General features: G+C 31.5%; 2 protein-coding genes and 1 pseudogene across 2 annotated transcripts; 1 reads left to right on the top strand and 2 right to left on the bottom strand.

Moving 5' to 3' along the window:
- Window positions 1–1,239: 1,239 nt before the first annotated feature.
- LOC117912990 (3-ketoacyl-CoA synthase 10) lies at window positions 1,240–3,758 on the bottom strand. The gene is made up of 3 exons (XM_034827819.1): window positions 3,303–3,758; window positions 2,602–3,227; window positions 1,240–2,067 (listed from the first exon to the last, which is right to left on the bottom strand). The coding sequence occupies exons 1-3, from the start codon at window positions 3,711–3,713 to the stop codon at window positions 1,512–1,514; spliced, it is 1,593 nt and encodes a 530-aa protein (XP_034683710.1). The 5' UTR covers window positions 3,714–3,758; the 3' UTR covers window positions 1,240–1,511.
- A 6,098-nt stretch (window positions 3,759–9,856) lies between these two features.
- On the bottom strand, window positions 9,857–14,293 carry LOC117912240 (annotated as a pseudogene).
- Window positions 14,294–24,297: 10,004 nt separating this feature from the next.
- Window positions 24,298–25,398, top strand: LOC117913168 (ethylene-responsive transcription factor ERF017-like). Its single transcript, XM_034828114.1, has one exon. It carries the CDS (start codon window positions 24,345–24,347, stop codon window positions 24,918–24,920), a length of 576 nt encoding a protein of 191 aa, XP_034684005.1. The 5' UTR covers window positions 24,298–24,344; the 3' UTR covers window positions 24,921–25,398.
- Window positions 25,399–27,988: the final 2,590 nt, after the last annotated feature.

Genomic DNA, 27,988 nt, shown 5'->3' with positions numbered 1-27,988 from the left:
ATGACTTTTAGAATAGGCTTGTGAGCTGTAATATTGAATACTATAAAAAATTTGATCTACCTTTTTAAACATCAATTGTTTTTCAAATATGATAATTAAAGCTTGATCCAAACAAATGTATTCTTTATTTTCAAATTTTCCCAACAATAAGTGGTTAGATGAATTAAATGGGTTGACAAACAAAGAGTGAATTATGGTTTTATTAACTTGATACCATAAGCAAATGAGTCAAAATAGGTTACACAAGTTGAAACCATGAACTCAAATACAATATGTTTAATATCATATTTATGTTAGCATTAAATCCCTCTCAAAAAATAATTATCCTTACATAAAAGGAACAAAATTCAAAATAAATTATTGTCAAAATCGTCATATTTGGCTTATCATATAATTAAAATTAAACTATTAAATTTTAACATTGATAGTGTTAAAATTTTAAGGGAAAAATGAAAAAATAAATAAATTTTGGCATTTGTATGTATTTTCCATGTTGCTTCATTTGAACCAATTGGGTACTAAAAGGGAAATTGTATATAATACCAAAAATTATATAGTAACATTCTATGTAATACCTAAAAATTGCTTTCCAATATCAAAGACTCACCCCTATTGGAAATAATGTAAAGATAACTGCACTTAAAGCCATTGAAGGGTGCCTTTTTAATTAAGTTAGAGCAATGGATGGGATGATAGCTGGTGTGAGTTCCCACACCTTGACTCAAAACAAGTCCATGGATAATAAAGGGCTACAGTCAACATTTCTGTGACAGCTGAAATGCAATTAATGATGAAATTAAATAGATGGATAAACTCCAAGAGTTATTAGCTGCAGTTTTCATTCTTCTTTTGTAATGGAATAGAGAGATGGAAATATATACACAGAGATGGAAGTACACCCACAAGAAATTTCTCCGTTACACCTGCTCATTTTCTTTTCTTTCCCCCCACCCCCAAAAAATTCTGAATAAAATTCTTTAAAAATTGAGTAGGTGTACTCAGCTTTTACTCCCATCCAAAACCTCACTACTAACCCTAACTCCCTTCTCCCCATTTTAAATTTTCCTCTTTTTTTCCCTTCGTTTTCTTTCCCTCAATTCTCCTCTTCTTCAATTCTCTTTGGTCTTTTTTTTTTTTCTCTCCAGACTGGGATGGATGAAGAAGAAAAGAAAAGGGTAAAGGAAGCAGGAAGAGAACGGATTAGAGTTAGGGTTTAGTGTGTGTTAGGCCCAAAGAAGATAAAGAGAATATACCCTTTCATTTATTTATTTATTTAAAATTTAAATAAATGAGCTTAAATAGATTAGGTGAGTACATTTATCATCACCCATAAATAATCATCTCATAACATTATTCTAAGCTTGTAAAAACCACTTCACTTCTATGACATGATCATAGATTTTAACATTCACTCCTTTCAAATATTGTTTCCATAATATCAAATCCTTTTCAATAAAACCCAACGCATAAATACTATTTTTAAGCTAATCCAACTTAAACACTAGCAGGGTTTAATGGTACACCGGGTATCTGTCAAGGCAGTCAAGCCAAGGATTGCTTGAGGGCTTCTTCACCCGGCGCATAGCCCTCCACACAAGGCTATTGCACTTGAACCCAGACCCAAATGAAATTTGCCAGACTCGGTCTCCCCTTTTCACCCTCTCCTTAGCTTCCAAATACGCCAACTCGTACCAAATGCTGCTGCTCGAAGTGTTGCCGAAGCGGTGCAGGGTCATGCGCGAAGCCTCCACGTTGCTGTCGCTCAATCCCAAGTTCCTCTGCAGCTCGTCCAGCACGGTCTTGCTGGCGGCGTGGACGCAGAAGTGCTCGAATGCGAGCTTGTAGTCGGGGATGTATGGCTTTGTCGGCGGCTGCTGAGGGCCCCCGTGGCCGAAGAGGTTCCTCCAGACCAGGGTGGCGAAGAAGAGAAGCTGCTCAGAGAAGGGAAGCACCAGAGGCCCCAAGGTGGTGATATTGGTTTTGAGCGCGTCCCCGCCTATCTCGATCAAGTCTTTGCTCACTCTCAGCCCCTTGAACCTCTCTGAGTCTTCTTCCTGGTAAACACACCTGTAGACAGCAAGATTTGATGTATAATACAATACCTTAGTTTTTGAATTAGAAGGATAATTAGAAGAATAACCAGAAGGATAGGACAGATATTTATTTGTTGACAGTATGGGCAGCCCATTTTCAGGGAGGCTTGATTGGATCTTTATGAGTGGTGGCCCTGGGTGGTTGGATATTGATTGAAGAACAGCTATGGAGTACCACTGGGAGTGCCCCACCCCCATTAATGTGTGCAGTTGCAGAGAAGTAGAGGTCAAACCTCTTCACGTGCCATATCATTTACTCAAATTTTCCATCTCTGACCCTTCCCCCAGAATTGCAGCCTTTAACTGCTGTCTTTCTCAAAACTTCGGGGATGTTACGACAGCTTTATTGTTATAAGTACTTGACAGTAGGTGTTGCAACTTGCACGGCAGCAATGGGTCAGGCTCAACTTTTTAATTTTGTTTTTGTTTTAATTTATACTTCATAATAGTCAGATTTATTCGAATTTAAGAAAAAAAAAGTTTTGAGTAAAAGGAAGAAACAAGGTACCTGAAGCTTCTGTCATCAGCACCTTTATGCGTGCGAACAATGTGTTCGAGCCGGTACTTTGCATGCCGGTAGTCACGCCGGCGGTTGGAGAGAAGCAGAGCAGAGCAGCCCATGCGGAAGAAACAGTTGGGTATGATCATGGACCGGTCTTTTCCCGGATACCAATTGTATCCCACCATCTCTGTGCTCACCACTACGGCGTAGTTGTTCGGATTCGATTCGAGCATGTCGCGAGCCAGATCCAAGGCTATCACTCCCGCACTACACCCCATTCCGCCCAAATTGAAGCTCAGGATGTTGCCTCGCATCTTGTAGTGATTGATGATCATTGCAGAGAGTGATGGAGTTGGATTGAATATGCTGCAGTTCACCACCAGCACCCCCACGTCCTTCGGCCGGACTCTGGTTTTCTCGAAGAGCTCGTCCAGTGCCCCGAACATCACCATCCCGGCCTCTGCTCGTCCTTCTTTCATCGTCGCGCAGTTCTCTCCGGCCATCACCGCCTTTGGGATGTACGTCTCGTCTCCTATGCCTGATGACATTAGAATTCTCTTCTGAAACTCTATGCTCGCCTCGTCGTGCTTTCCAGATCTTCTAACCGCTTCGATCAGCTGCTGCTTCGACAACTGCATAAAACGAAGATTTGTGATAAATATTTATTCATAGATGATAGTAATGGATGAAATAAAAATAGAATTTACCTTGAGATCGTCGTGGGGTTTGAAGCATGCGAAGTCAATGAGGTAGATGGAGCGGGGGCGGGACATGATGTAAACGGAGAGGGTGAAGACGAAGACGCCGAAGAAACCGAGGACAGTGGCGAGGTCGTAGCGGGCGTCCTCCCAGAGCTTCTTCCAGAGCTCCTCCTTGCTGAGACTCCCAACCTCAGCGCTGAAGACAAGCACCAGGACAGGGATGGTGGCCAAGTAGATGGCATGGTTAATGAGATAATGATACCCCAATTTCACATACTTAAGATTCACAGACTGGACAAAGTCCGGCAGCCTCCGTCGGACCCTCACTGAAAAGGTCTGGGATCCAGCATTAGGGCCGGAGGATTCGATTCCACGGTTCACAATCTCGGTAGCTAAGAGATGCTGCTCACCAGCCATATCTCAAGAATATGAAAGCCAAAAAGTGGGGTGAGGAGATGAGGAAGCAGAGGGCTGAGTGGGTTTATTTATGAAAAGGAGGTGGGTGGAGGATAGTTAATGCGGGCACCAACTCAGGCTGCATGCAGTTGGGAGCTTTTAACTGCCATTAATTCTTCAATCAATGAACAAAAAAAAAAAAAAAGAATGAAGAAGAAGAAAATTCAAAACTGAGACGACACCCAGGTAAAACGATGAAAGTGACCACCATGTCCAAGCTTTGCCCAGCCTGTGATAATAAAGAAGCTCAAAGACAACATATATGCAGGTGGTTGAAGGCCTTTCAGAGCACACAGATATAGTTGTGTAGTTTAGCTACCACCATCCCCAACCCTCAACCTTATTTATTATCTCTCTCTCCCCCTATCTATCTATCTCTCTCTCTGCATACTGCATGATTAGCTGTGGTTCAGCTGATCATGGCTGCCTTTCTGTCCCTCAAAATTTTGGTCCAACACCATCTTTAGACCTTCAAGATCTTGGTCACAATAGAGACACTTTTTTTTTTAAAATATAATTAATTAATTAAAAACATCAAATAAATAAAATTTTGTTATTTCATTTTTTTTATCCTTAGTTTATGATTTTAGATCTTATTTCCAAACGTTGAGTCAAATCGGTTGCCAAGCATCATCTAGAGTTTTCCTCTCTCTCAAGCAAATATCCAATCAAACAAAAGACGTCATTCAACAGTAAAATTGAAGTCTCGTTTACTACTAAAAACGACACATGTCAAATCGATCATATGATATTCTTAAAAGTCCCTCACATGATCTTATGGATTTGACCATGAATTCATCATATGTTTCAGGGACAAAAGATTATGTAACCTCGTATTCATGGCTTAATATTGTACAACCTTCCTTGTATAGCTTCATCACAATATTCTCTTCTACAGACCATTACTATTTTATGCCCTAGTAGTATGTGCAATCTATAAATTAAGCTTACTTTGTGTATATATTACTAAGTAATGATGAATATACAATACGAAATTTCCACATAATTATTCTGCCTAGTAGGGTACCCAAATGAGTAACATACTCATTGGAAACTCCTCCCAACTTTTGTGGCAATTTGTTAATGCCATAGCCCATAGATTTTCACTAAAAGACTTAAGACAACTTAGTTATTTTTCCATGTCTAAGGTATCTACTCCCTCACCCAACATAAACACGTTGAAGACTTGCTCGAGAAAATCAAGATGGAAGTATCAACATTTATGAGCATGTTTGGTTGCTGTTTTTTAAAACTATTTTGGAAAACAGTTTTTGTTTTTTTTAAAAAAAAAAAAAAACTTATTTCGGCTTCAAAAAGCTTTTTAAAATAAGTAAAACAAAAAACATGTTTGAAACTTTTTTTAATTAATAAAATGTTTTCTTCAATTAACCTGATATTATAAATATATAAATAATTTTTATATACATAATTCATTTAAATTTAAAATTTTATTTTATTTTTAAATTTTTACATCAATTATAATTTTTTAAAATAAAGAGAACTTTGAATAGTATTAAAATATGGAGTACAATCTGTTTTTTGAGCAATGAAAAAATAATAAAAACATTTTTTTTATTATTCACAAAAAAAAAAATGGTTTTTGAGAATATGCAACACAAAAAACAAAAATACACTCCCTTCCCCAAACATTTTTTTAGTGTTTCTTGTTTTTAAGAACAAAATACAATTTTTTAAAACCACAACCAAACATGTCCTAAACCTCTCACTCTCTTTGACAACATTATATCCTCAGGTCTTATTCTCTCCCATTGTATTGTCAGAGTCATGCAATATCTCCTTAATCCAATTAAATATCTCATTTGCAGTGAGCAAACTTTCCCAATTTATGCACAAGCCACCCATTGCACACACCAAACAACAACAAAACGAGTCCTTAGATATCTTCAAGGAATTTTTCATTTTTCCCTTTTCAACCATCATATAAAAAATCAAATTCTGATATCTTAAATGGAATTTCATTTTGCCCTTTTCACCCATCATATAAAAATTCAAATTCTGCATGTCTCTGCTAATTTTGATTAGTCTAGTAAGCTTATGTTGTTGTTCTTCGTACTAATCCTATATTATAAAGTTCCAAAATGTAAAAGATTTTGTCCGTACATTCATAGAAATAGAGTGTCGATATTAAATTGGCTACAACATCTTCTCAATGAACTTGGTATTATTGTTTTTACACTATTCAAAATTTATTAAAAATTCATTGGAGATGAAAATATGTTGGTATTGACTCTTATTTTGTCCATGATCAAGTCTCTAACAATAATTAATTACGAGTTTTCTCATGTCAGTTATCACTATTATGAATCAACTGGTAGATGCATCAATCAAGCCTTTATGAACTCATCTTAAATTTTAACAACTACAATTTAAAATTTGAATTCAACAACTCTAAATCAAACCTCCTATTCTTACCTAAATCTTGGGTGTCATTTAGCTATTATGGTATAGTTTTTTCTGATATTTTCACATGTAAATTAGCATGTTTTTCAATTTTAGAGATAAAAATAATCAAAATTGATCCCCTCCAAAAATATTTATCAATCTAATATTTGTAATTACGTGTTTTTTATTTTTTATTTTTAGTATAAAAAATCATAATTGGTGATTGGGGTTTTAACTTTAAATTTAAAACCATGATTATGAATCGTAATTTTAAAAATCATTGTTAGTAACTATGATTTTAAAATAAAAAAATAAAAAATAATAATAACATGGAACTTGATGTTATGCTAACATACTACTTTGATAAATGTTTTTAGCACAAATTTAGATTTGATTTTTTTTTTTTTTTTTTGACAAAACAGGTTAGTTTGATGGAAAACTCAATTTCGTCCATAAATTATTTTACATTTAATAAAATTTTATAATACCAAAATTATATTTTTCAATCAAATCAAAGACAATATCATCCCATTGTAGAGTCTTACAACAATTAATGCATTAAATGGTCAACAAGGTTGATAAGAATTAATACAAATCTTAAATCATAATTGGCTATAACCATCTCTAAGTCCCAATCAATTAGTTATATGTACTTATTTCCAAATGTTAATAAATTATTTAAAACATTGATTGTTTTGACTTTTTGATCAAATCTATCTCTTCATTACTTAGCCGTTGGTATTCAATAAATTGAATTAGGAAGAAAGCTTAGTTTTTTTCCACCCAAGGGATGTGACCTACCCTTGTCTTTTTTGTTTCAGAAATTAATGAATTTGTGGGACAAAACCCACTTGGGCACTCTTCAGATTCTATCCAAGACCTTCAAGTCAGAGCTGCTCAACCGCCTGTATTAAATAAGTTGCTAAGAATGAACTAAAGACTTCAACAACTTAAAGCTGATAAATATTAGGCATCTTTCATGAATTTACAGTCATTTTAAATGCTTTTGTATTAGATATGATTGCATGTTTATCTATGATAAAGTCATGTCGTAGTCATATGTGAATGTGAAATCTTTTCAAAAGACCCTTTTAAAATTGAAGCAATTGTATTTTGGACCTAGTTGAACTCAAAAATTAAGTTTTGATCCATATAAGTTCACTATTTATGTTCAAGACCTAGAGAAAATATGAAAATTGAGAAGAAAAATATACATTTTTTATCTTTTTAAAAATGACTTTTATTACCTATGAAAAAAAAACGTAGAAAAAGATTAATTTAAAAAATTCCTTTTGAAAACCTCAATAAAATTTAATATAATTTAGTGATTTGGAAAAAAAGACACCCTTTTTCAAAAAAATAAAAATAAAAATAAATTATTATTATTTAAAAATCAAACATCTTGGAAAATATATATATTTAAAATCGTGCATATAAAAAATAAATAAAAATATGTCAAATTTATTTTTTTTAAATGATATATTTTTATAATATATTTTTTAAAAAAAATTAGTTTTCTAAAAATAATAAATTTTCAAAATAATTATTAAAAAAAATTAAGATAAAAAAGTTTCTCAAATATTATGGTAGAAAATAGTTTTGAATGGTATATTGGTATCTTCATATTTTATATCATCTCCATCAATTATGCAATTTTTATGGGTCAAATCTTAATTTTTGGGTTCAGCTAGATCCAAAAGACAATTGTGCCTTTAAAATTACCATTTTTAAAAGTTACTATTATATTTCATTATATTTACTAAAAAATCGCTAAATGTAAGTATTTAAGATAAATTTATGATAATGTTTTTTATTAATTTCTAAATTTTTAGTAATTGAGGAAATAAGAAGGATAATTTTGATACTTTAAAATGGCAATTAAATGTGACATCATATTTTAATAGATGATGTGATTATAATCATTTTTCATTTATGAAATTTGAGGAAATAAAGGTTAATCTTAATAGAGAAAACACCCAAAAAATTGGATGAATTGGGTTTTAAAAAATCTTTTTCAAACACTACAAATTCAAGCAAAAGAAGCACAAATATAAAGAGATAGAGTTAGAGGAAGCAAACTCAGAATTTATAATGGTTTGGCACCCCTTACCTATGTCCACTCTCCTTAAGCTCCTAACTGAGTGAGGACTCTATTGAACTTGAAGTTTCAACCAAGTTTTCAACACCTTTACACTTTGATTATGACTCCAATGGACTCTTACACAATCCCTTTAAGTCTTTACTCACTTAAAGCTTCTAACACTCAAATAACAAGTTCAAATCTCTCAACCTAGCTTAACAATGGCTCAAATACAACTCAAAACTAAAATGAATCACAAAGGTGCACTAAAGAATATGCAAATGAAGATTTAATGCATCATGAAAAGAATGAGAGCTTTTAAGGCAAGAACAAGTAATTAAACTAATAAATGCATGAGTTCTCTTACTCATAAATGAAATGAAGCTCTCAATTTATAAGTTTCTAGCCTTGGGCACCAAAATTCCAAAAAGACAACTTCAACCCGGTCAAGGTAGGGCTCGACTAGTTCACTAGTCGTTGGGCATTAGATGCATAGCAGGTGACCATTAGGTCCCGATCGATCCTTGACCAGACATCGATCGGTCTTTGACCAAACTTCGACCAGAAAGACATATCCCTTGACTAGGAAATAAAGGTTACTTGAAGGGAGAAGGTTTTTTGCATCTCTCAACCGAACCTTAACCAAGAAGGGTTAACCGATCAACCGATATCCCTAACTGGTTGAGCTAGTTCACCAATGCCTCGACTAATTTACCATTTTTGCCCCGAAAACCTATCTTTTTCTGGTTTTTTTGCTTCTAACACTTAGGTAAGGTCTTTAGGTAAATTAATATGTCAATTTTAAAATGATTTGTCTAAGGTTCGTTTGATAAAACTCAAGTTTTAATGGAAATGTAACTTTAATGTATAAACCAACTTTTTAAAGATGCATGAAAAGATATGAAAATCATAAGTGCACTCATACATTCATCTTATACATGTTTTCTATAATTAAAATGTCTTCCAATTATCTTAATCTTGCATCCATTGATCCTTTATGAATTTCTGAATTAACACTTAAAATTTTTTATAATTCAAACCAATTAACAACTTAATCATGGTTTATTATCATCAAAACGCAATTAGGAAAACCCGTAGACTAACAAAGACAACTAGATCTCCACACATCCATCTTATCTCTTCTTCCATTGTCATCATCATTCCTAAGTGCATCAGAGAAATTTTCTTTGAAAAAAAAAATATTATCTTATTAGGGGTTGGTGATAGTCCTAGAAATGTTGTCCATTCAATTGTCATCCCTAGTTTCTTAAGAGGAAACTATAAAAAAAAATGTAATAAAAATTGAGACTATTTGACAATGGTTTTCGAGAACAATATTCTCTTAAAAAAGCTCATTTTACAACTAAAAAACAATTTTTTTAAAATAAAAAATATGACATTTTCAGACAATATTTTTATGTTATTTTCAATTATTTTCTTTAAACTGTTTTAAAATATAATCATATAAACACATAAAATGATTAAAAATAAAACACCGTACACAAAAAATATTTTTAAAACATATTTAAAAATATTAAAAACATTTCAAGTTCTAAGACAAACTTTTATTTTATAAAACGAATAATTTTCAAAAACTGTTTTCAAAAATAGCTATCAAACATCACATAAAAGGTTTCTAATTCCTCCCAATTCTTCCATATAAAATATTCGAAGTTATGGCTTATGATGACAATTTCTGTATTGAAAAACTCTAATACCTCACACTATTATCATCTCTGACTCAATATATCACAACTCACAGAAGCCCCGCCCTGCATGTGGCTCAGTATCCTCATCAACCCTCCTCCTCAAGCAGGTAGAGCTGCACAGTAACTGCAAATCTTGCCGGAGTTCAAGAATCGCTGGCCTGAAAGGCTGTCCCGACACATATAAACTTGAAGACAGGCAGCTGACCTGGAAAATGGCTGTGCAGGTCAATACACCCAGCTTGGGCTTCAGAACAAGGATGGCTTCAAACAATGCAGCCCATGAGGCCCGATTATCCTCTTTTGTCCTCTGCCATTTCTATGTGACTCTGGATTAACTGGGTTCCTGCAATGTAGTTTGCAAACAGAGTATCGAGTGTAGAACCCAAATATAAACAGAGTCTAGAGCTTTTCCGTGAACTGCAGCTTCCCTCATTCCTTTGCCTGAGCCTTATTGCCAAAGACTAAATGCATTTTATCAGTACATGATGAAGTAAAATTAGCGATGAAGAATGAAGTACACTCACAGAATCTGCCAAGCAGTTAGCAGGCATATTTAAGCTGCAGTTTGCTAATATGCTGCAGATCTTCCTATGATGTTCAATCAGCCCAGTATTGGTAAGTCAACATAGATATCAAGGAAATTCTTTGATCTCTTCTTCTTTTTTACCCTTTTTCAGTGGCTAGGAGAGAGACCATAGAAATTAAAATTTTAATTGGGTACTGTAACACACAAAGCATATGTGATTTCTTTGTTACATGTGAAAACTAAAGCAAAAATTTATAACAATGCACCCAAGTTATGGCATCAAAAGCAATAACTACACCTTCAATAATCCAAAAGATCCCATGATCATTCTTCAGAAAATGACAACGTTAAACTGAAAATTTTGTCATATTACCAAGAACCTTAGTTGTTATAAAACCTACAGATAGATCATCACTCTAACATGAAACCAGCGCTCCACAAAAGAATTGTTGTACATGCAATTTTCCAAAGAGAAATCGGAGAAAAGATGCCTCTGCAGTAGTACTTTAAAAAATGCCATCTTTTCCTGAAAGGGAGCTGGCACTTTTACTTATATACTAATATACTCACTTAAAAAAATGCCATTTGTTTACTTTTTCGGAAAATGAAAGTATCTCTACTCAACAGAATATTTTATAAGTAGTTTACCCGAAAGAGGGGTTTGGTTTCCTCAAGCAACAAACAGGTGGGACCTATAAGGGCTGGGGTAAACATCATTAATGAGCCTTGTATTCTCTAATGTGCTAACATTCTTCTAATAACCCACCACCAGAGTCTAACCTTCTCCATCATTTGTCTGAAATTTGAAGAATATCCAATCTTAGGGCACGTTGTCAATCCACTGTCTATTGGTGTTTTAATGATGGTTACCTCCAAAACTATGTAATGATCTATTATTTCTTATTTCCAACAATCAAAGGCGAATTTTGAGGACTCCAACAAAGTATATGCCAAAAGATATTCTTGATAATCAATACTAAAAGTCTTTTGCTTTCTTCTGCCTACTGGATTGCTGAAATCCAAGAACAAATATAGAACCTTTGAAACTAAATTAAGCAATTCAGAACAAAAATTTATATTAAAAGAAAAGAGATATAACCTTGGGATAGTTCAGTATCCCTTTTTGCAATGCAGATCTCTCCAATCTCCATCTAAACATTGTCTCCAAGCAAGGCATTGCCTAAACCATTGATGGTTTCCTCCTGCTCGATTTCTACATTAAAATTTCCATTCTCATAATCAATCTCAAACACATTAGTATCCTCCATATCTGACAAAAAGTCATCAAAAGTTTCAATTCTGTGCTTCCTTTCTAACCAATAAGACCCTGCACCTTTTCCTTCCAAAGAACCAAAGGACCTTTCTCAATCGGATCTGAACCTGCATAGGCTTCAGTCAAATACATGCTAAACCTCTTCCCCCTCACAGAGACTTAGAAAATTCCAAAATGCTTCAGAAGAAATCTCATAAGCTTTTGAGGCATCACAAATCTCCAACAGAAGTGGGTGAGGTGGTCTGTGATCAACCTCTTCTCAATTGTAAAGCTAAGCAACTCATGCATAGCAGCTACTGCCCTCTTATCGAATTCTTGTGACCCAGCTTCGAGGCTTTGGGCATCTGCATAAGGAGATAAATATGACTGTTTCTAAAAGTGATCAATTTTTCCTCCATACCAATACACCTTTTTGTAGTTAGGAGATTTCATGGGGAAAGGAAGGGGAACACAAACCTAGGGTAGGGATAATACCTCCATTCACCCATTTGTCTTCTTATACAATTCTGTCACAGCCCAAGCAGGATTCCAAGAAACAATTCCAAATACTCAAGATCATCCTCAGACTCAACCACCCTAAAATGTTGAGGAGACTTCTGCACCTTGGTCCAAAAATCAAATGGCAGACAAAAATCTGTCCTGAAATGGGCAATTTTATCCACCAGGAAGCTGCTTATCTATCGACATCATTAAAAACCTTGTAACATGCTCAGCAGCTTTATCACCATGTTGCTCAAGAAGCCCCTCCTCTTCAGCCACCAGGTCCTCGGCTTCCTTGGTCATCCCATACCACAAACCCCCTTCTGATCCTTAAACAATTCAAATTATTAGGGTGATTTTCAAATAAAATCAGATATTATATGGGGCTTTGGCAGATTAATCTGCCTCCTATACTGATCCAGTGACCTCACTGGGATAATCAGCTCAGCCTCCTTTAATACCTCTCCATTAGGAACAAAACTTTGGAAGCTATCTTCCACTTATCCATCACAACTTCCAGATCCTGCACCCTCTTCTTCCTGCTTCAGTCTTGAACCCACTTACTTGTGGTCATCAATCTAGTCTGCTGGAGAGATTCTTTACACCGAGATGCATATTTACTACTATTCAACCAAACCAGAGTTCCAATGACTCTGGAGACCCTCATTTTCTGTTTAATCTGAATCAACTAATGATAATCAGAACTGGAACATAATCAATTGAAAACACTAAAGAAGAAGTAACCTAAGAACAGAATAAGGATTACAAGCAGGGGGCAAGTTTTACTGGTTTCCCAAAGCTCACATATTCGCAGAAACAGTTTCAAGTCTATTGTGCTTTTCCATGAATTAAAGCTAGACCCCTGATAGCAGAAAAGATAACACCCAGTACAAAGTTGAATAACAGAACAAACATCACTTAACAAGGAAAACACCTGATAAATCCACAACAAATGCTCTCTAAAAAAGCAATCTTAATAACGGATAAAAGAACATCAAATTTTTCCATCATTGAAGCTGAAGCTCTTTAATAAAAATAAATAAATAAAAGTTTCACATATTGAAAAGCATGATTAAAGAGCAGACCAACAAACCCATATAATGAATCGAAGAATAATAAAGTCATACAAAAGGTATCAAAGATCATTTGAAAGAGGGAGAGAGTCACAAAGAATAAGTAAAAACCTAGGTAATCAAATAATCAATCACCCACAAGGGAAACTCGAGGCTCTGTTCATCTGATATCATATGAATGGAATCAAACCATAAATATAGGCAAGTACTTATTGCTTTTATAACAAGAAAATGGGTTTATTTCCTTTATTCAGGAGAAAATCATTCTCCACACAATCCTCCTCCTCCCCTTGAATTATTCTCCACATAATTCTCATGATTTTCTCTATTCAAAGAAAACCTTCCTCAGTGAATTCAGCCCTCAAGAGCCTAAATTTATCCAAGAAACAAATCACAAAACCACCCTCCCACCAAAAAACAAAAAACAAAAAAAAAAGGAAGAAGAAAGAAAGAAACACCAGTAATTGAATAAACAAAATCTTGCCCAAAAATCAAAACCTCAAAAAGGTTCAATACTCCAAATGAAAAGAAAACCAGTTAACCCAGAAACCAAACACACACCAGCTCAAACATCATAATTAGATCAATAAAAACCATAAAATTTCAACTCATAGAACAAAAGGCATTTTTCCGAACAACCAATCCCCGCAGCAATGAAAATACTTCAACCCATTGAAAAATCCAATAATCAAATACTTTTATTCATACATCACTAAAAACACACAAATTCAAAAGTTATGGACTCGAAATGACTGAAAAACCCAGAAAACGAATGGTTGTTGGTTACTTCTGAGGAGAGAGAAAGGCAAATGCTAGAGAGAGAAGAAAACGTGTGTGTAAGATCCGAATCGCAGAAGAGTGTAATCTAAAGAGAGAGAGCTAGAGGCTTTCACGTTTCAGCCTAACTACAGTCTAATATAGAGACTACCAACCTACCAACAACTGCTGCAGATCAACAAAGAAATTCAAAAGCATTCAAATAAGAACAAATTTTACAGCACAGTACCTCTCAAATTGGAGGCAGCGATTAGCTTCTTACGCCAAAACCCAATTTTCTCAACGTATTGTGCCTCTCGCTGCGTAAAAAGCGAAACTTTCGCAACGTTTCAATCCAAACCCCCCAATTTCACCGTACTCTACCATCAACCTCCAATCCTAGTAATGGGGTTTTACGTGGAATCCAAGGTACCTCCGTCATGGCTCACTGGGACGCCCTTACGGCCGGAGAAGGCGTTCCGTTGTAAATAGTGTATAACTCTGCAATGTCGACACACCCAGTTGGTTCATGGGAGTTTCTGGGATTTATTCAATGGATTCAGAGAGATAGCAAATGTGTATGGATATTTTTGAGAGTCTGAGCAATGGGCTTTTGAGAAATTTCGGCTGTGATTTCTGAGAGAGGGAAAGAGACGCTTCTTCTTCTGCTCAGAGCGCAGGGAGGAGTCTAGACGACGCCGTTTGGGTTCCTCCGTTTAGTTTTCTCCGTTTTGTCTTTTATGTTATTTCGTTTTCTCCGTTTCATCCGACCTCCGATCCTCTTAAATTTGTCATAATAGACATGGGTATGAATTAATTAAGAATCCGTTTCATATGAATTTTAAGAAGCGATTTTAATTTAAAATATATTTAAAAAAAATCTTTGATATTTGATAAAATTTTAAAAAAGCTTTTAAAAATCTGAAAAATCACTTTTAATATTGAAAAATCATTTGTAACATTTTCTAAATAAATACTTTATACGTGATCTTCTAATTCCACTAAAAACATTTCAAATAAAATTATTATCAAATACACTCTAAAACACTTTCAAATACATCTTTTAGAGATGAGAAAAATAAAGCAAACTCGATATATATATATATATATATATATAATGATAAAAATATAAAATAAAAATGAAGAAAATATATCGGACTCTTTCCCACCCTACCTGCACCCCTTACAACTTTGGCCAAATTCAAGACTTCTTAACACCAAAAATTTTGTAATATAATTTTTAATTTGTAAAGCCCTTAATGTCTAAAATTAAATTTGTAAAACATGGCAATAGAATGTTAAAAACATTGCCAAATTCTTCATTAATTTAATATGGATTTTGAAATTGCCATCTCCCTAAGCCTACTTTTACAAAACTTTGACAAAAATTGACCACAAAAATTTCAATTGTGTCAAACAAACCCTAAAATATTAGAATTTTCCCTGAAACCCCACTTCACTTTCCCAAAAAAAATAAATAAATAAATAAATAAATAAATAAAATAAAATCCCTTGGAAATTCTCTAAAAAAATCCAGCTCAATATTTTCCATCCGCATGGGTAGAAAAATGGAGTGTTAATTGAATTTGACACAAAATTACAAGGCAAAGTAGAAGGAGGGATTAGAATTTTGTCCCCTAAATCAAAAACAAGATCCCAACACACAAGATTTATGTAGAGATTACAAGTCTAAATTGGGCACCGCGTGTATCAGAGAGGAGATGTGGTTTTTACAGTTGGCTATTGACTGAAGTACGTGGATTTGGAAAATATGGACTTCGAATTCTCCTTCTTCTTTTTCATGCAGTTTACAAGGTTCTCATGCTTTGACCTGCTTGGAGATTATTAAGAGTAATGACTAGTCCACTAAATTTTCAAAGTTTCTGTAAGCGAAGATGGAACTTTCCTAATTGTTTCTAAACATTGAGAAAAGTCAAACCAAATTGAGAAATGATCATTAGGATAACTCTTTATATATTAGAAATGATAATAGGACAAGTTTTTTCGATCCATTATATGGAGTCAAACCCGAAACTATCCTCCCCCAATCATACATAATGTTAAATAAAAAAATTAATTATTTTTTTATGTTTAACATTTTTGAGATGTATAAAATATTTATTAATTCATAAATTATGTTTACTTTTTAATACAACTTAAAATTTTAAAAGTAAAAAAAATAAAAATAAATAAATAAATGTTTAAAAAATAAAAAAGGTAAAACGAGGTTAGCATTGAAATTTCCTACTTCTGTCTCGCCATGTATATAGATGGGAATAGATATAAATAAATAAGGTGGGGACGAGATGAAGTTAACCTATCTTAAAAAAAGTCTACTTGTCATCACTACTTATTATTTGGTATTTCATGTTTAGTCTCATTACTTTCTATAGTAATTACATTATTTTATATCTTAACCTCGTTATTTTGTATTATGATCCCACATTTTAGTGGTCTAAGTTTTAAGTTTGGTAGACTTATGTCATAGATTTTTCCTAAAGAAAATTATAAGCATGTTAAAAAAAATTCTATAATATGGAAGAGGTTTTTAGTACCATTCCTTGAATTTAAATATATAATTTGGTTGAATATATCATTTACCTCCATTATCATTCCATGCCAAACCATAATTATATTATTATGCCAATATTTAAGTATATTTTTAAACTTGTTTCTAACTTAATGTGAGAAATTGGATTTCCATACCCTACTTGTCCAATTTTTATGATGAATATAATTTATAAATCAATTAATTTTATTTTACAAAAAAGCTACATGGAAGACCAAATCCAAATTTACTTTAAAATATTTTTATAACTAGATTTATTTTATAAATTTTAGAAACAATGATATTTGCAATAAGTAAATAATTGTTAATATCAAGAATATTTTGAAAGTATATAGTTGAGGGTCTTGTTGAGCTCAAAGCTGACAATGTGTTTATGATTGAATATGGATTATTACAAATGGTATCAGAGCCGATGTAGGAATTGTTTGGTTTCATAAGGGGTGTTTGTCTATTTAATCATACGGAATACAATCCAGATTTTGTGTCTATCTAAGAGGTGTTTGTGATATACTACTTTAGATAAAAGATAAAGTTTTTACTGTTAGATAAGTATGAACTACTTTTAACCTTATAAATATTTTAAAATCACAAGAGACTCGTTGGACTAAGAGCTTTCAATATCAACCCAGATAAATAAATGTTTTTAATTTTATAAAATAATTTTGTGAATTGAAAAGTAGTAGTATTCGTCAAAAAACGATAGATAACTAATTTTCTTTGAATATTCAAGCCAGTTGAGCTGGTCCATGGTTAGCATATATTCTATGGGACCTCCAAATTTTTGAATCTTCAAGGACGAAATGGTCGGTCCGTCCTATGGGATACTCCCAACTTCCAACAAGGCTAAAAAATAAGACTTTTTTTCCCAATTTGAGATGATCAGGGCCCTTCAAAAACCCAAAATTTAAGGCTATATTCCGAATTATTCTCCATAACATTTTTTATTTTATTTTTGAAAGTAAAAAAAAAAAAAAAAAAAACATGAAAACAAGTTTTGAAAATTGCTTTAAAAGTGTATATTTATTGTTTTTTTTTAATTTTTAAAGACTATTTTATAAAATAATTATATAAATATGAAAAATAATTAAAATAAAATATTATAAACAAAAATAATTTCAAAGTTACCATTTAAATACAAAAAAAAAAATAGGTTGAAAATAATTCAAATTTAAACCATTTTTCAAAAACATTTTCAAACAAAGCCTCATTTTTCTCCGCATGCATGAATCATCTATCACCGTCTTCATGGTTGGTCATTATCATGGAGGACAAGTCGGTACGATAGCTGATCATTTTTATGGTTTATGTCGCCGCCGTAATAGTTACAGGGCTCATATTGAAAGTTATGGAATAATGCGGCGCCTGATAATTTTTATGATAAAAACTTAAGAGATTTTAGAATGGTCCCAAGTTAAAAAATCTTATGGTGAATTGTGAAAGTTGATGTAGACAAAGAGGTCCCTTTGGATTTTTTATTTGAAAGATAATGACGTGGGTGGTTGTCCGCTGCTATACAATGTAGACCAACTAATTAATTAATTTTTACATTGAAAATATTTTCAAATCCCCCCACACCCCAAAAAATAAAAATAATAATTTGCAAGTGTCCGAAGATTTTTATTTTTATTTATTTAAACATGGGCCTTCTCATCAAATTAAGTATTTAAATTTATAGGATTTGGATTTAACAGATAGTATGAGATTCAGTAGTAAATATGTTAGAACGATACTTTTATAGATTTACTAATAAATGAATATATATCAGTAAGTAAATTAATAACGTATTTAAGGACTAATATAAAAAGTTATGGATATACTTCTTGATAATGAAACATGTGAATCACGAATAAAAATCGATTATAATAATATTTGTAAGTCATTTTCAATTGAAATTTAAAACAAATAAAGAAGATTTCATGATTCCGTAAAAGATTGATCAATTATTTGAAGCAATTATTTGAGGCATTCCATAGGTCTAGATCACATTTCACTTTCATTATATTAACATGAATTGCTCGATGAATATAACAAACTTATACTCTTATATTTTAATAAATTATAACTAAAAAATAATATTATAAAAAAGTTATAATTTTTTAATAAATATATTTCATAAATTTTTCAAAAAAATTTGGGCCATTTTAATATTTTTATCTTATTTAAAAAAAATAATTAAACGAATGAAAATCAATCTCTAACCCATTTAATACACTCTTTTTATTTATACAAAATTATTTTTATAATATAATTGGTGAATAAATTCTATATTTTAATGCAAATGGGTTGAGCTTGAGGCAACATGAGAAGCACGGGAAGTGTAATCTGAGTGTAAGAGAGGTATTGAGACAGTGCCACCTGCCAACCATTTGACGGCGGCCTACAGTTGACATGTCAGTTAGTAGGAGAGTAAAACTCTACAGCAGCATTCATATTGCGTGAAGTACACGTGCCAACATTATGGAGAACTTATCACGTGCCACGATTATCGCTTGAATGCGACTTAACTCCACCAACGCACGAAAGCTCCAGGTGAATTCCCTTTTGCCACGATTATTAAATATGAATATCTTGTAGTAACTTTCATTTTCAAATTACTTTTGATAAGAATAACATTTAATTTAGAATTTATAATATAAAAAAATATTTTTATAAAGTTATTATAGCTATAGCTTATATTTGGTTTCCAAAAAATACTAAGAAAAAAAATCAAAGAAAATAGTTTTCTTCTACTTGGTTTTATTATGAAAAATAACAAAGAAAATTAAAATTAATTAAAAATTTATATATTTTAAAATAATTTATTTTTTATATGATCGAGGAATATAAGTTTAAAAAAATATATAAAAATAATTTATGGGCTTTGAATATATATATTTTTTCCTTTCACTTTTCCTCCTTATTTTCTTTTCTTTATATTTTCCTCAAATTTTTTATAGAACCAAACATAACTAATCTAAAACTTTTTAAAATTTTCATCTTTTAAAATATTTTATAAAATACATCAATATTTCACACTAATGTAATTTTTCCATTAATAATGCTTGTAGACATGTGGAGCTATGAGTGTTGAAAACACAATAATTATTCCATTTAAAATTTAAAATTATTAGAAAATTGTATGAATATTTAATTTAAAATTTAAAATTATAAAAAGAGTTAATATTATAGTGTTATGCCAACGAAAGTTTTAATGCCAACAATGTTAGTTCAAGAACACAAAGATAAAACAATTACACATACAATACACGAGGTTTTAACGTGGTTCGGTCAACCATGTCTACGTCCACGGATGAGAGAAAATGATTCCACTATACAATAGAGAATATTACAGAGGACGGAACCAGATACAACTATTGGGTTCCCGAAACATCTCATGTTTCCCCACTCCTTATATCCATACCTTACTATAAGTCCTCTCGCTCCACCAAGTACCTCCCGTTCTTCTTCACATCTCTATCCACCTCGTATAGTCTCTAAAGGTCCATCTCCATCTCATAACTTTTTCCCTTGATGACCTAGAATATTTATAGAGATATTTCCAACAACATTTCTTATTCTATAAGGAAGTCTAATATTACAATAATATATCAACCTAGAAATATTTTATATAATATTCTTTACAAAAAAAGAATTTATACTAATTAGGAATTTGAGACACTTCCTAACAATCTCCACCTTGGACCAAATTCCATGAAGTTAATCTTCAATCTCTCCATGAGACAAACCTTTTTGTATCATATCACCACGAAAGAGCAATCAACTCCACCTTTAATGAAAATTCCTTTTGTTTTCATCTTGTGTGCTTTGTGATCTTTTACTCTTCCAGAAATCTTCAACCCAAGCTTTGATACCAGTTGTTATGTCAGCGAAAGTTTTGATGCCAACAATGTTAGTTCAAGAACACAAAGATAAAACAATCACGCATACGGTACACGAAGTTTTAACTTGGTTCGGCCAACCATGTCTACGTCCACGGATGAGAGAGAATGATTCCATTATATAACAAATAATATTACAGAGGACAAAACCAGATACAACTATTGGGTTCCAGAAACATCTCATGTTTCCCCACTCCTTGTATCCATACCTTACTACGAGCCATCTAGCTCCATCGGGTACCTCCGTTCTTCCTCACATCTCTATCCACCTCGTATAGTTTCTACAGGTCCATCTCCATCTCACAACTTTTTCTCCTCATGACCTAAAATATTTATAAAGATATTTCCAATAACCTTCCTTATTCTATAAGGAAGTCTAATATTATAATAATATATCAACCTAGAAATATTTTATATAATATTCTTTACAAAAAGGAATCTATACTAATTAGGAATTTTGAACACTTCCTAACATATAGGTCTCGTGTATAATTCTCTATTACATACCATTTTTTATATTTAATTATATTAAATTATTTTAAATAACTCTTCTCATTTGGTTATTTGGTTTATGATAGATATTCTTCACATCAATAGTACAATACCAGCTAACTCTTTCAACTTCTGAGCTAATCAATTAATGAGAGTTAATAAAGTACATATCATAAAACCAAAGACAAAAATATTGGGATATATCAGTGATATATTGTCGACATATCGTGAATTGGAAATGTGGATATGGTATATAGGTAAGATAGATTGTCTGATAGAAATATCAGTAAATATCGATGATATATCGGTAATAACAAATATATCGACGATACAAGCAAAATATTGATCTTAAATGAGAAAAAATCACTAAAATTTCAGAGATATATTAGTGAAAAACAGTAAAAAAAATTAAATTATTATAAATAAGTTAATTTTAATTATCTTATAATTTATTTTGTACACTAATTAAATATAAAATCATAAATAAAATTATCAATATTTTTGAATAAAAATCATAAGTATATTTAAATCACATAATTAGTACATTTACAATAATTTAGTTTTAAATTAATAATTTTTTTTTATATTCAAGTGTAATAATAACATATTGAGAATAAATTAACTAAGTACATTTTTAAATTAGTATAACATTGAATTTAAATTAATACATTTTTACAATTAATTAATATATTTTCAATAGAGGTAAGTAAATTAGCTTAACATAGTAATATATTTGAATCACATAATTAAAATATTTGTAATAATTTAACTTCATAATAAGTGTACACTTATAAAATTCACATTTCTTATCAATCAACACAATATAATTAAATTCAATATTACAAATCATATCATACATATATCAATTTATTCAACAAAGTAACTTTAAAATATCTATTATACTTCAAATTTCATTTTTATAAGTTTTTTTTTCTACATTTTTATAAGTCTTGATCAATTTTTGGTCTATCGATATATCTGATATATCCGTAAAATCTAAATACCGATATATCCATAATTACCGATATTTTCATCATTGCATAAAACATCACAAAGACTATTATTTATGATGGATTCTTCTCGAATCAAAAGTATGATACTAAGTGAGTTGCTTATGGACCACTGAGCATTTAGCCAAAAAGTTTGATTGCCAAAAATTTTGACTATTATGACTTTGATAGAAACTAATCAATTCACGAGAATTAATAAAGTAGATATCATAGAACATCACAAAGACAACATCACATAAACAACATCATCTAAATAATAACTTGTTCCTAATTATATCAAAATGTTGTATGATGTAATTATATATATTTAATTATTAAAATATTTTAAATAAATTTTCTCCTCATTTGGCTATTTGGTTTATGGTGGATACTCCTCGAATCAATAGTATGACATTAAAAGAGTTATAGATAGACCATTGAATATTTAAGTAAAAAAATCCAACTCTTGTTACTACAACCAAAACTAAATTCTATTTAATAATATTAAAATATTTTAATAAAATCCAACTCTTATTACTACAACCAAAACTAAATTCTATTTAATAATATTAAAATATTTTAATAATTTTTCTTCTCGTTTGGCTCTTTGGTCTATGATGGATGCTCATCGAATCTCAGTACAACATCAAAAGAGATATATTTGGACCATCGAGCATTTAAGTCAACAAATACAACTACTAGAACCTTGATCGAAACTAATCAATTTATTACAACTAATCAAGTAGATGACATAGAACATCATGAAAACAACATCATCTAAATGATAGATCGTTCCTAATTATATCATAATGTTGTATGGTGTAATTTTCTATATATATGAATTTAATTATTAAAATATTTTAAATGAATTTTTGTTCTCGTTTGGCTATTTGGTTTGTGGTGGATACTCCTTAAATCAATAGTACAACAACAACATAGTTGTATATAGACCATTGAACATTTAAGTAAAAAAATCCAACTTTTGTAACTACAATCGAAATTAAATTCTATTTAATAAGATTAAAATATTTTAAATAAATTTTTCTTCTCATTTGGCTATTTATTTTATGATGGATACTCATCGAATCTATAGCATGATATTAAAAGAGATATATTCAAATCATTGAGCATTTAAGTCAACAAATTCAACTACTGTAACCTTGATCGAAACTAATCAACTTATGATAACTAATAAAGTAGGTGTTACAAAACATCACGAAGACAACATCATTTGATCATTATCCCTAATTATATTAAGGTCTTGTGTGATGTAATTTCCATTGTATAATTTTGTTTATATTTAATTATAGTGAAGCATTTTAGATTATTTTTCTTCTTGTTTCATTATTTGATTTACAATGGATACTCTTCGAATTGATAACACCGAGCTACATATGGATCATTGAGTACTCAAGTCAATAAATTCAAATCTTTTAACTTCGAAATTATTCAATTCATGAGAGCTAATCAAATAGATGTCATAGAACACCATGGAAACAATATCATAGATTTGATGGTTCATCCCTTATTGTATTAAAGTTTTTATGAGGTGCAATTTGATGTTATATAAAAATTTTATATTTAATTATATTAAAGCATTTTAAACAAATTTTCTTCTCATTTGGTTATTTGGTTTACATTGGATACTCCTTGAATCGATTGTATGACATCAAACATTGTATACAGATCAATGAATATTCAAGTCAAAAAATTTATTTGACTTGAAAACTAATCAATTCATGAGAAAGAGCAGGTTGTCATTAAGATGTAGATTTGCAATTTTTTGTGTATGCATGCACGAATTATATTATTTTTTATTTTTTAATTAAATGATTTAATCAAAATTAAAATATAAATCCAAATGAAACAATTATTCAAAATTCTTCTCCTTTTCTTATTCTTTCATTTTTTTTTTTCAATGGTTTTCATTCATCTCCGATTCTAATGACCAATTCCCAGGTTTTGATACAAAGATTAATGTTTGACACATTGTGATGTTAAAATTATCAATCACTATCTTGAAGGGTAAAAGAGGAAGGGGAGAATCTATATTTATATTCTAAATAGAAGGAAATAAAAATATGAAATGTAGGAAGGGAGCGGATGGGCCACCAACTCCTTTGGCATAAAATACACGTGTTACTATTCATAATGACCCTACCGCGTTCATCACATCATGGCGTTTAACTTTTTGGACACGTGGATGATACATTTACGCTCTTTTTAACTCCATTCAACGCGCTTCTAACACGCACCACACTATATATAGCACACGCTCTACAGCCGCCAACCTCATAGTCTCAACACTCACCTCGCTCTCTCTCTCTATCTAGAATCTTAATCTCCTCAATCGTCCGCCTACAAATGGTAAAGCCGACCGCCGCAACAGCCGCCACTACCTCCGAAGGGGGACAGCCGGGGAACTCGGAGACGAAATACAAGGGAGTGCGGAAGAGGAAATGGGGGAAGTGGGTGTCAGAAATACGGCTCCCCAACAGCCGAGAGAGGATTTGGCTGGGCTCCTTCGACACGCCGGAGAAGGCGGCGCGGGCATTCGACGCTGCCCTTTTTTGTCTCCGCGGCCACGGCGCCAAGTTCAACTTCCCCGACAACCCTCCGGATATCCCCGGTCGGGAGTCTCTCACTCCCTCGGAGATCCAACTGGTCGCCGCGAGATTCGCCAACGAAGAGCCGCCGAAAGAATGCTCGGAGTTGGAGTCGCAGCACTCGCAGTCGGAGTCGCAGCACTACAACTACACGCCGTCTTGTTCGTTGTCGGAACAGTTGGAGAACGAAACGATAATGGACGGATCGTTTTGGAGCATAAGGGACTACAGCTATATCGATGGCGGTGGACTCGGGATTTCTCCGCCAAGCCCGATGGATGAGAGTGGCGGCGAAGAGTTTTTTCAGCAGTCGTCATTCCTCTGGAACTTCTGAGTGCTCCGGCGAATTTTAACTGACGGAGTTGCTTATTTTTGCCGGAAAAAATTGGAAGTTCCGGTAAATCTATATGACCAAGTTTTGGAGGGGGTATGGCCAAGTTTTAACATGTGCCATCGCCCTCTGATTAAATTCAAGATTTATAACACCAAAGAATAATGATGGTGTATAATATTAACTTTAATTAGTTTGGAAGCCACTATGAATTCTTTTGGTAAATCTATATGACCAATACTATTGGTGTAAACCCCAAAAAATTAAAATCTTTATTTAGAAAAAAAATAATGCTCTTATCATCTAATTTTTGTTGATAAGAGGAGGTCTAGAAGGGGTGATTGGCAGAGTTGAGGATATGGGATTGGTGGGTTCGCCTTCTACATTCATGGCCACACCTTTGTTGGTGCAACATCGTTATCTTATGTAGGGTTTGTTTGAAAAACCAAAACAACAAAGAAACCCCTTATTTCTTTTTTAAGTTTATGAGAAGTTGGATTGAACTTAATTGGAGTTAGTTAACTTGATTTCCATTATTATCCTTTAAAAAATAATCACATAAATTTATGAAAGTCGAGCTTTTATCGATTGAGTTGATATAATTAAGTTTATAATATAGTTTCAATCTCTAAAATATTTCACATCATACATAATTATTATGGAAAAAGATATTTATGTCATGTATCAAAATATATTGCATGAAAGCTTATCAAATGAGTTCTTATCTCTTTTAACATGTGAAAAACATCATTTTTTTTTCTTGGAGTGTTCTTTCGAAAAGGGGTAATTAAACTCAAAATTTAAGAAAGTAAAATTTAGGATTTTAAATATTAAATAGTTATTATATGGAGCAAGTAATGAATATTTGATCGATAATCAGTATAACTATCAATGTAATTGTGACATTTGATTTTTCATTTAAAGTGTGTTTGATAAACAGAATTATGAATAAATATAAGACGAGAAATGAAGGAAAAATGGAATATCACATGGATATAAAGAATCAAAATCCCAATATGAATGGGTTTTGATTTCGATGATTAAAATGATTTTCTTATTCTCATTTCTAAAATGCAATTCAAGCATAGTAATAAACAAGAAATAAAATGAAATTTTTATTACTATTATCCTTTGTTTCACAATTTCAAACGTAAGTTAGATGGATTTTTTTTCCTAGAATGCCCACCCATGAAGTATCATGAGATTCTAATTAATCTTAGTACTAGTATCTAAAACAAGTTAGTTGAATAGACTTAGGGGTTGAAGATAAGGATAGGGAGATTTATTCTAAAAGGCAACATATGAATAGAATATGAAAGTTACTCTAGTGGTGAAACCATTTATTAAGAAGTTACAATGTGGTTAGCCTTACTTTCTTTGCTCCATTCCTTGTGGTTGTTTATTTTAATTTCCATCAAGTTTTATCTCTCTAGCAATTATGTTTGATATGCTACTCTCTTATTGATCTTTAGCTTATGATAATACATTTAAATCAAATAAAACAAATTTAGTATGAGATTATAAATTTATAGTATAAGATGAGATGTTCGTAGTTGTAGTTGATTTCATTGAATATTAAATTTTTGGCTCTTTTAAATAATAAGGAAAAAGCGTTTAATAATAATCAAACTGAAAAAGAAAGTAAATATGTATTTTAAAATTAATCATCAATCAATCCCACGTAATCAAGTTTCAATACGGGCTCATGATTGTCACATGATTGAAGACACAACTAATCTATTTCTCAATCCTAATATAAAATTAAGGTCTAATTTTACTAAAGTGATGTTTGTTTTTTTACTTAATTCTAAATAGAACTTTAATACTTAATAATGTTAAATATTATATTGTTTGTTTTTGTAGTATTTTATTTTTATTAAGTATTAAAAAGTAAAGCAAAACCAATATATTTTTTTTTCTATTTAAAAAAAGTTACATATTTTGACTTTTTATATTCAGTAAAAAGCTTATAATAAATTATGAAAAAATATAAAAATAAAAAACCTAAATTCTGAAAATAAATTGTTTTCAGCAAAAAACCAAAAAAACAAACACCCTCTTAGGTGGTGTTTGTTTTTTTTACTTAATTCTAAATAGAATCTTAATGCTTAATAAAGTTAAATATTAAGTTGTTTATTTTTGTAGTATTTTATTTATATTAAATATTAAAAAGTAAAGAAAAACCAATATGTTTTTTTTCTATTTAAAAAAAGCTACATATTTTGGCCTTTTTTATTTAGTAAAAAATTTATAATAAGTCATGAAAAAGTAGAAAAACAAACAACATAAATTCTGAAAACAAATTGCTTTAAGCAAAAAGCCAAAAAAACAAACACTACCTTAGTCTTAGTTATTTTTACTTAAAACCTTAAGATTTGATATAAATACACCTAATGACCAATAATTTCAAATTTGATTAGTTATCATCTTAATAAAGTTTTTTATGTTTATAAAACTTATTTTTAAAAAAAAATTTTACGTAGAGGTACTTAATAATTTTTTTAAAAATAAATTATATATATATAATATATCTTTAATATATTTGCACCAAAACTTCAAAGAGTGTCAATAAAATTAATCCTCAAATTAATTTATCTACAAAAAGATAACTCCTAATTCCTTTAGGCTATTGCACCACATATGTCAAAGCTTCTTAGTTGAATTAATGGTCAAATGAATAAAGTTTTTTTTTTCCCTCTATTTTATTACATTTTAAAATCATTTTCTTTAGGCTATTGCACCACATATGTCGAAGCTTCTTGGTTGAATTAACGGTCAAATAAATAAAGTATTTTTTTTTCCCTCTATTTTATTACATTTTTAAATCATTTTCTTAGAAATATTGTAAACAAATAATTAACATATATTAAATGTAAAAAGTTGATGACATTGGGTAAGGGTCAGTGTGGTTGGAAATTGCTTGGAACTTGAACTAGCAGGTCTATTGAAGAATAATAATAATAATAATTTGGACAGCATGCATGTGCCAAACTGTACTTTTCGTGAAGATCTTGACCATGATCTTCCACTACCTAGACGTTTTTTATTCCTTAATTAATGAACACACGCCC

Source organism: Vitis riparia, chromosome 4 (genome assembly GCF_004353265.1).
Source record: "Vitis riparia cultivar Riparia Gloire de Montpellier isolate 1030 chromosome 4, EGFV_Vit.rip_1.0, whole genome shotgun sequence".
Taxonomy (NCBI): domain Eukaryota; kingdom Viridiplantae; phylum Streptophyta; class Magnoliopsida; order Vitales; family Vitaceae; genus Vitis; species Vitis riparia.
This window is presented reverse-complemented; position numbering and strand designations above follow the sequence as displayed.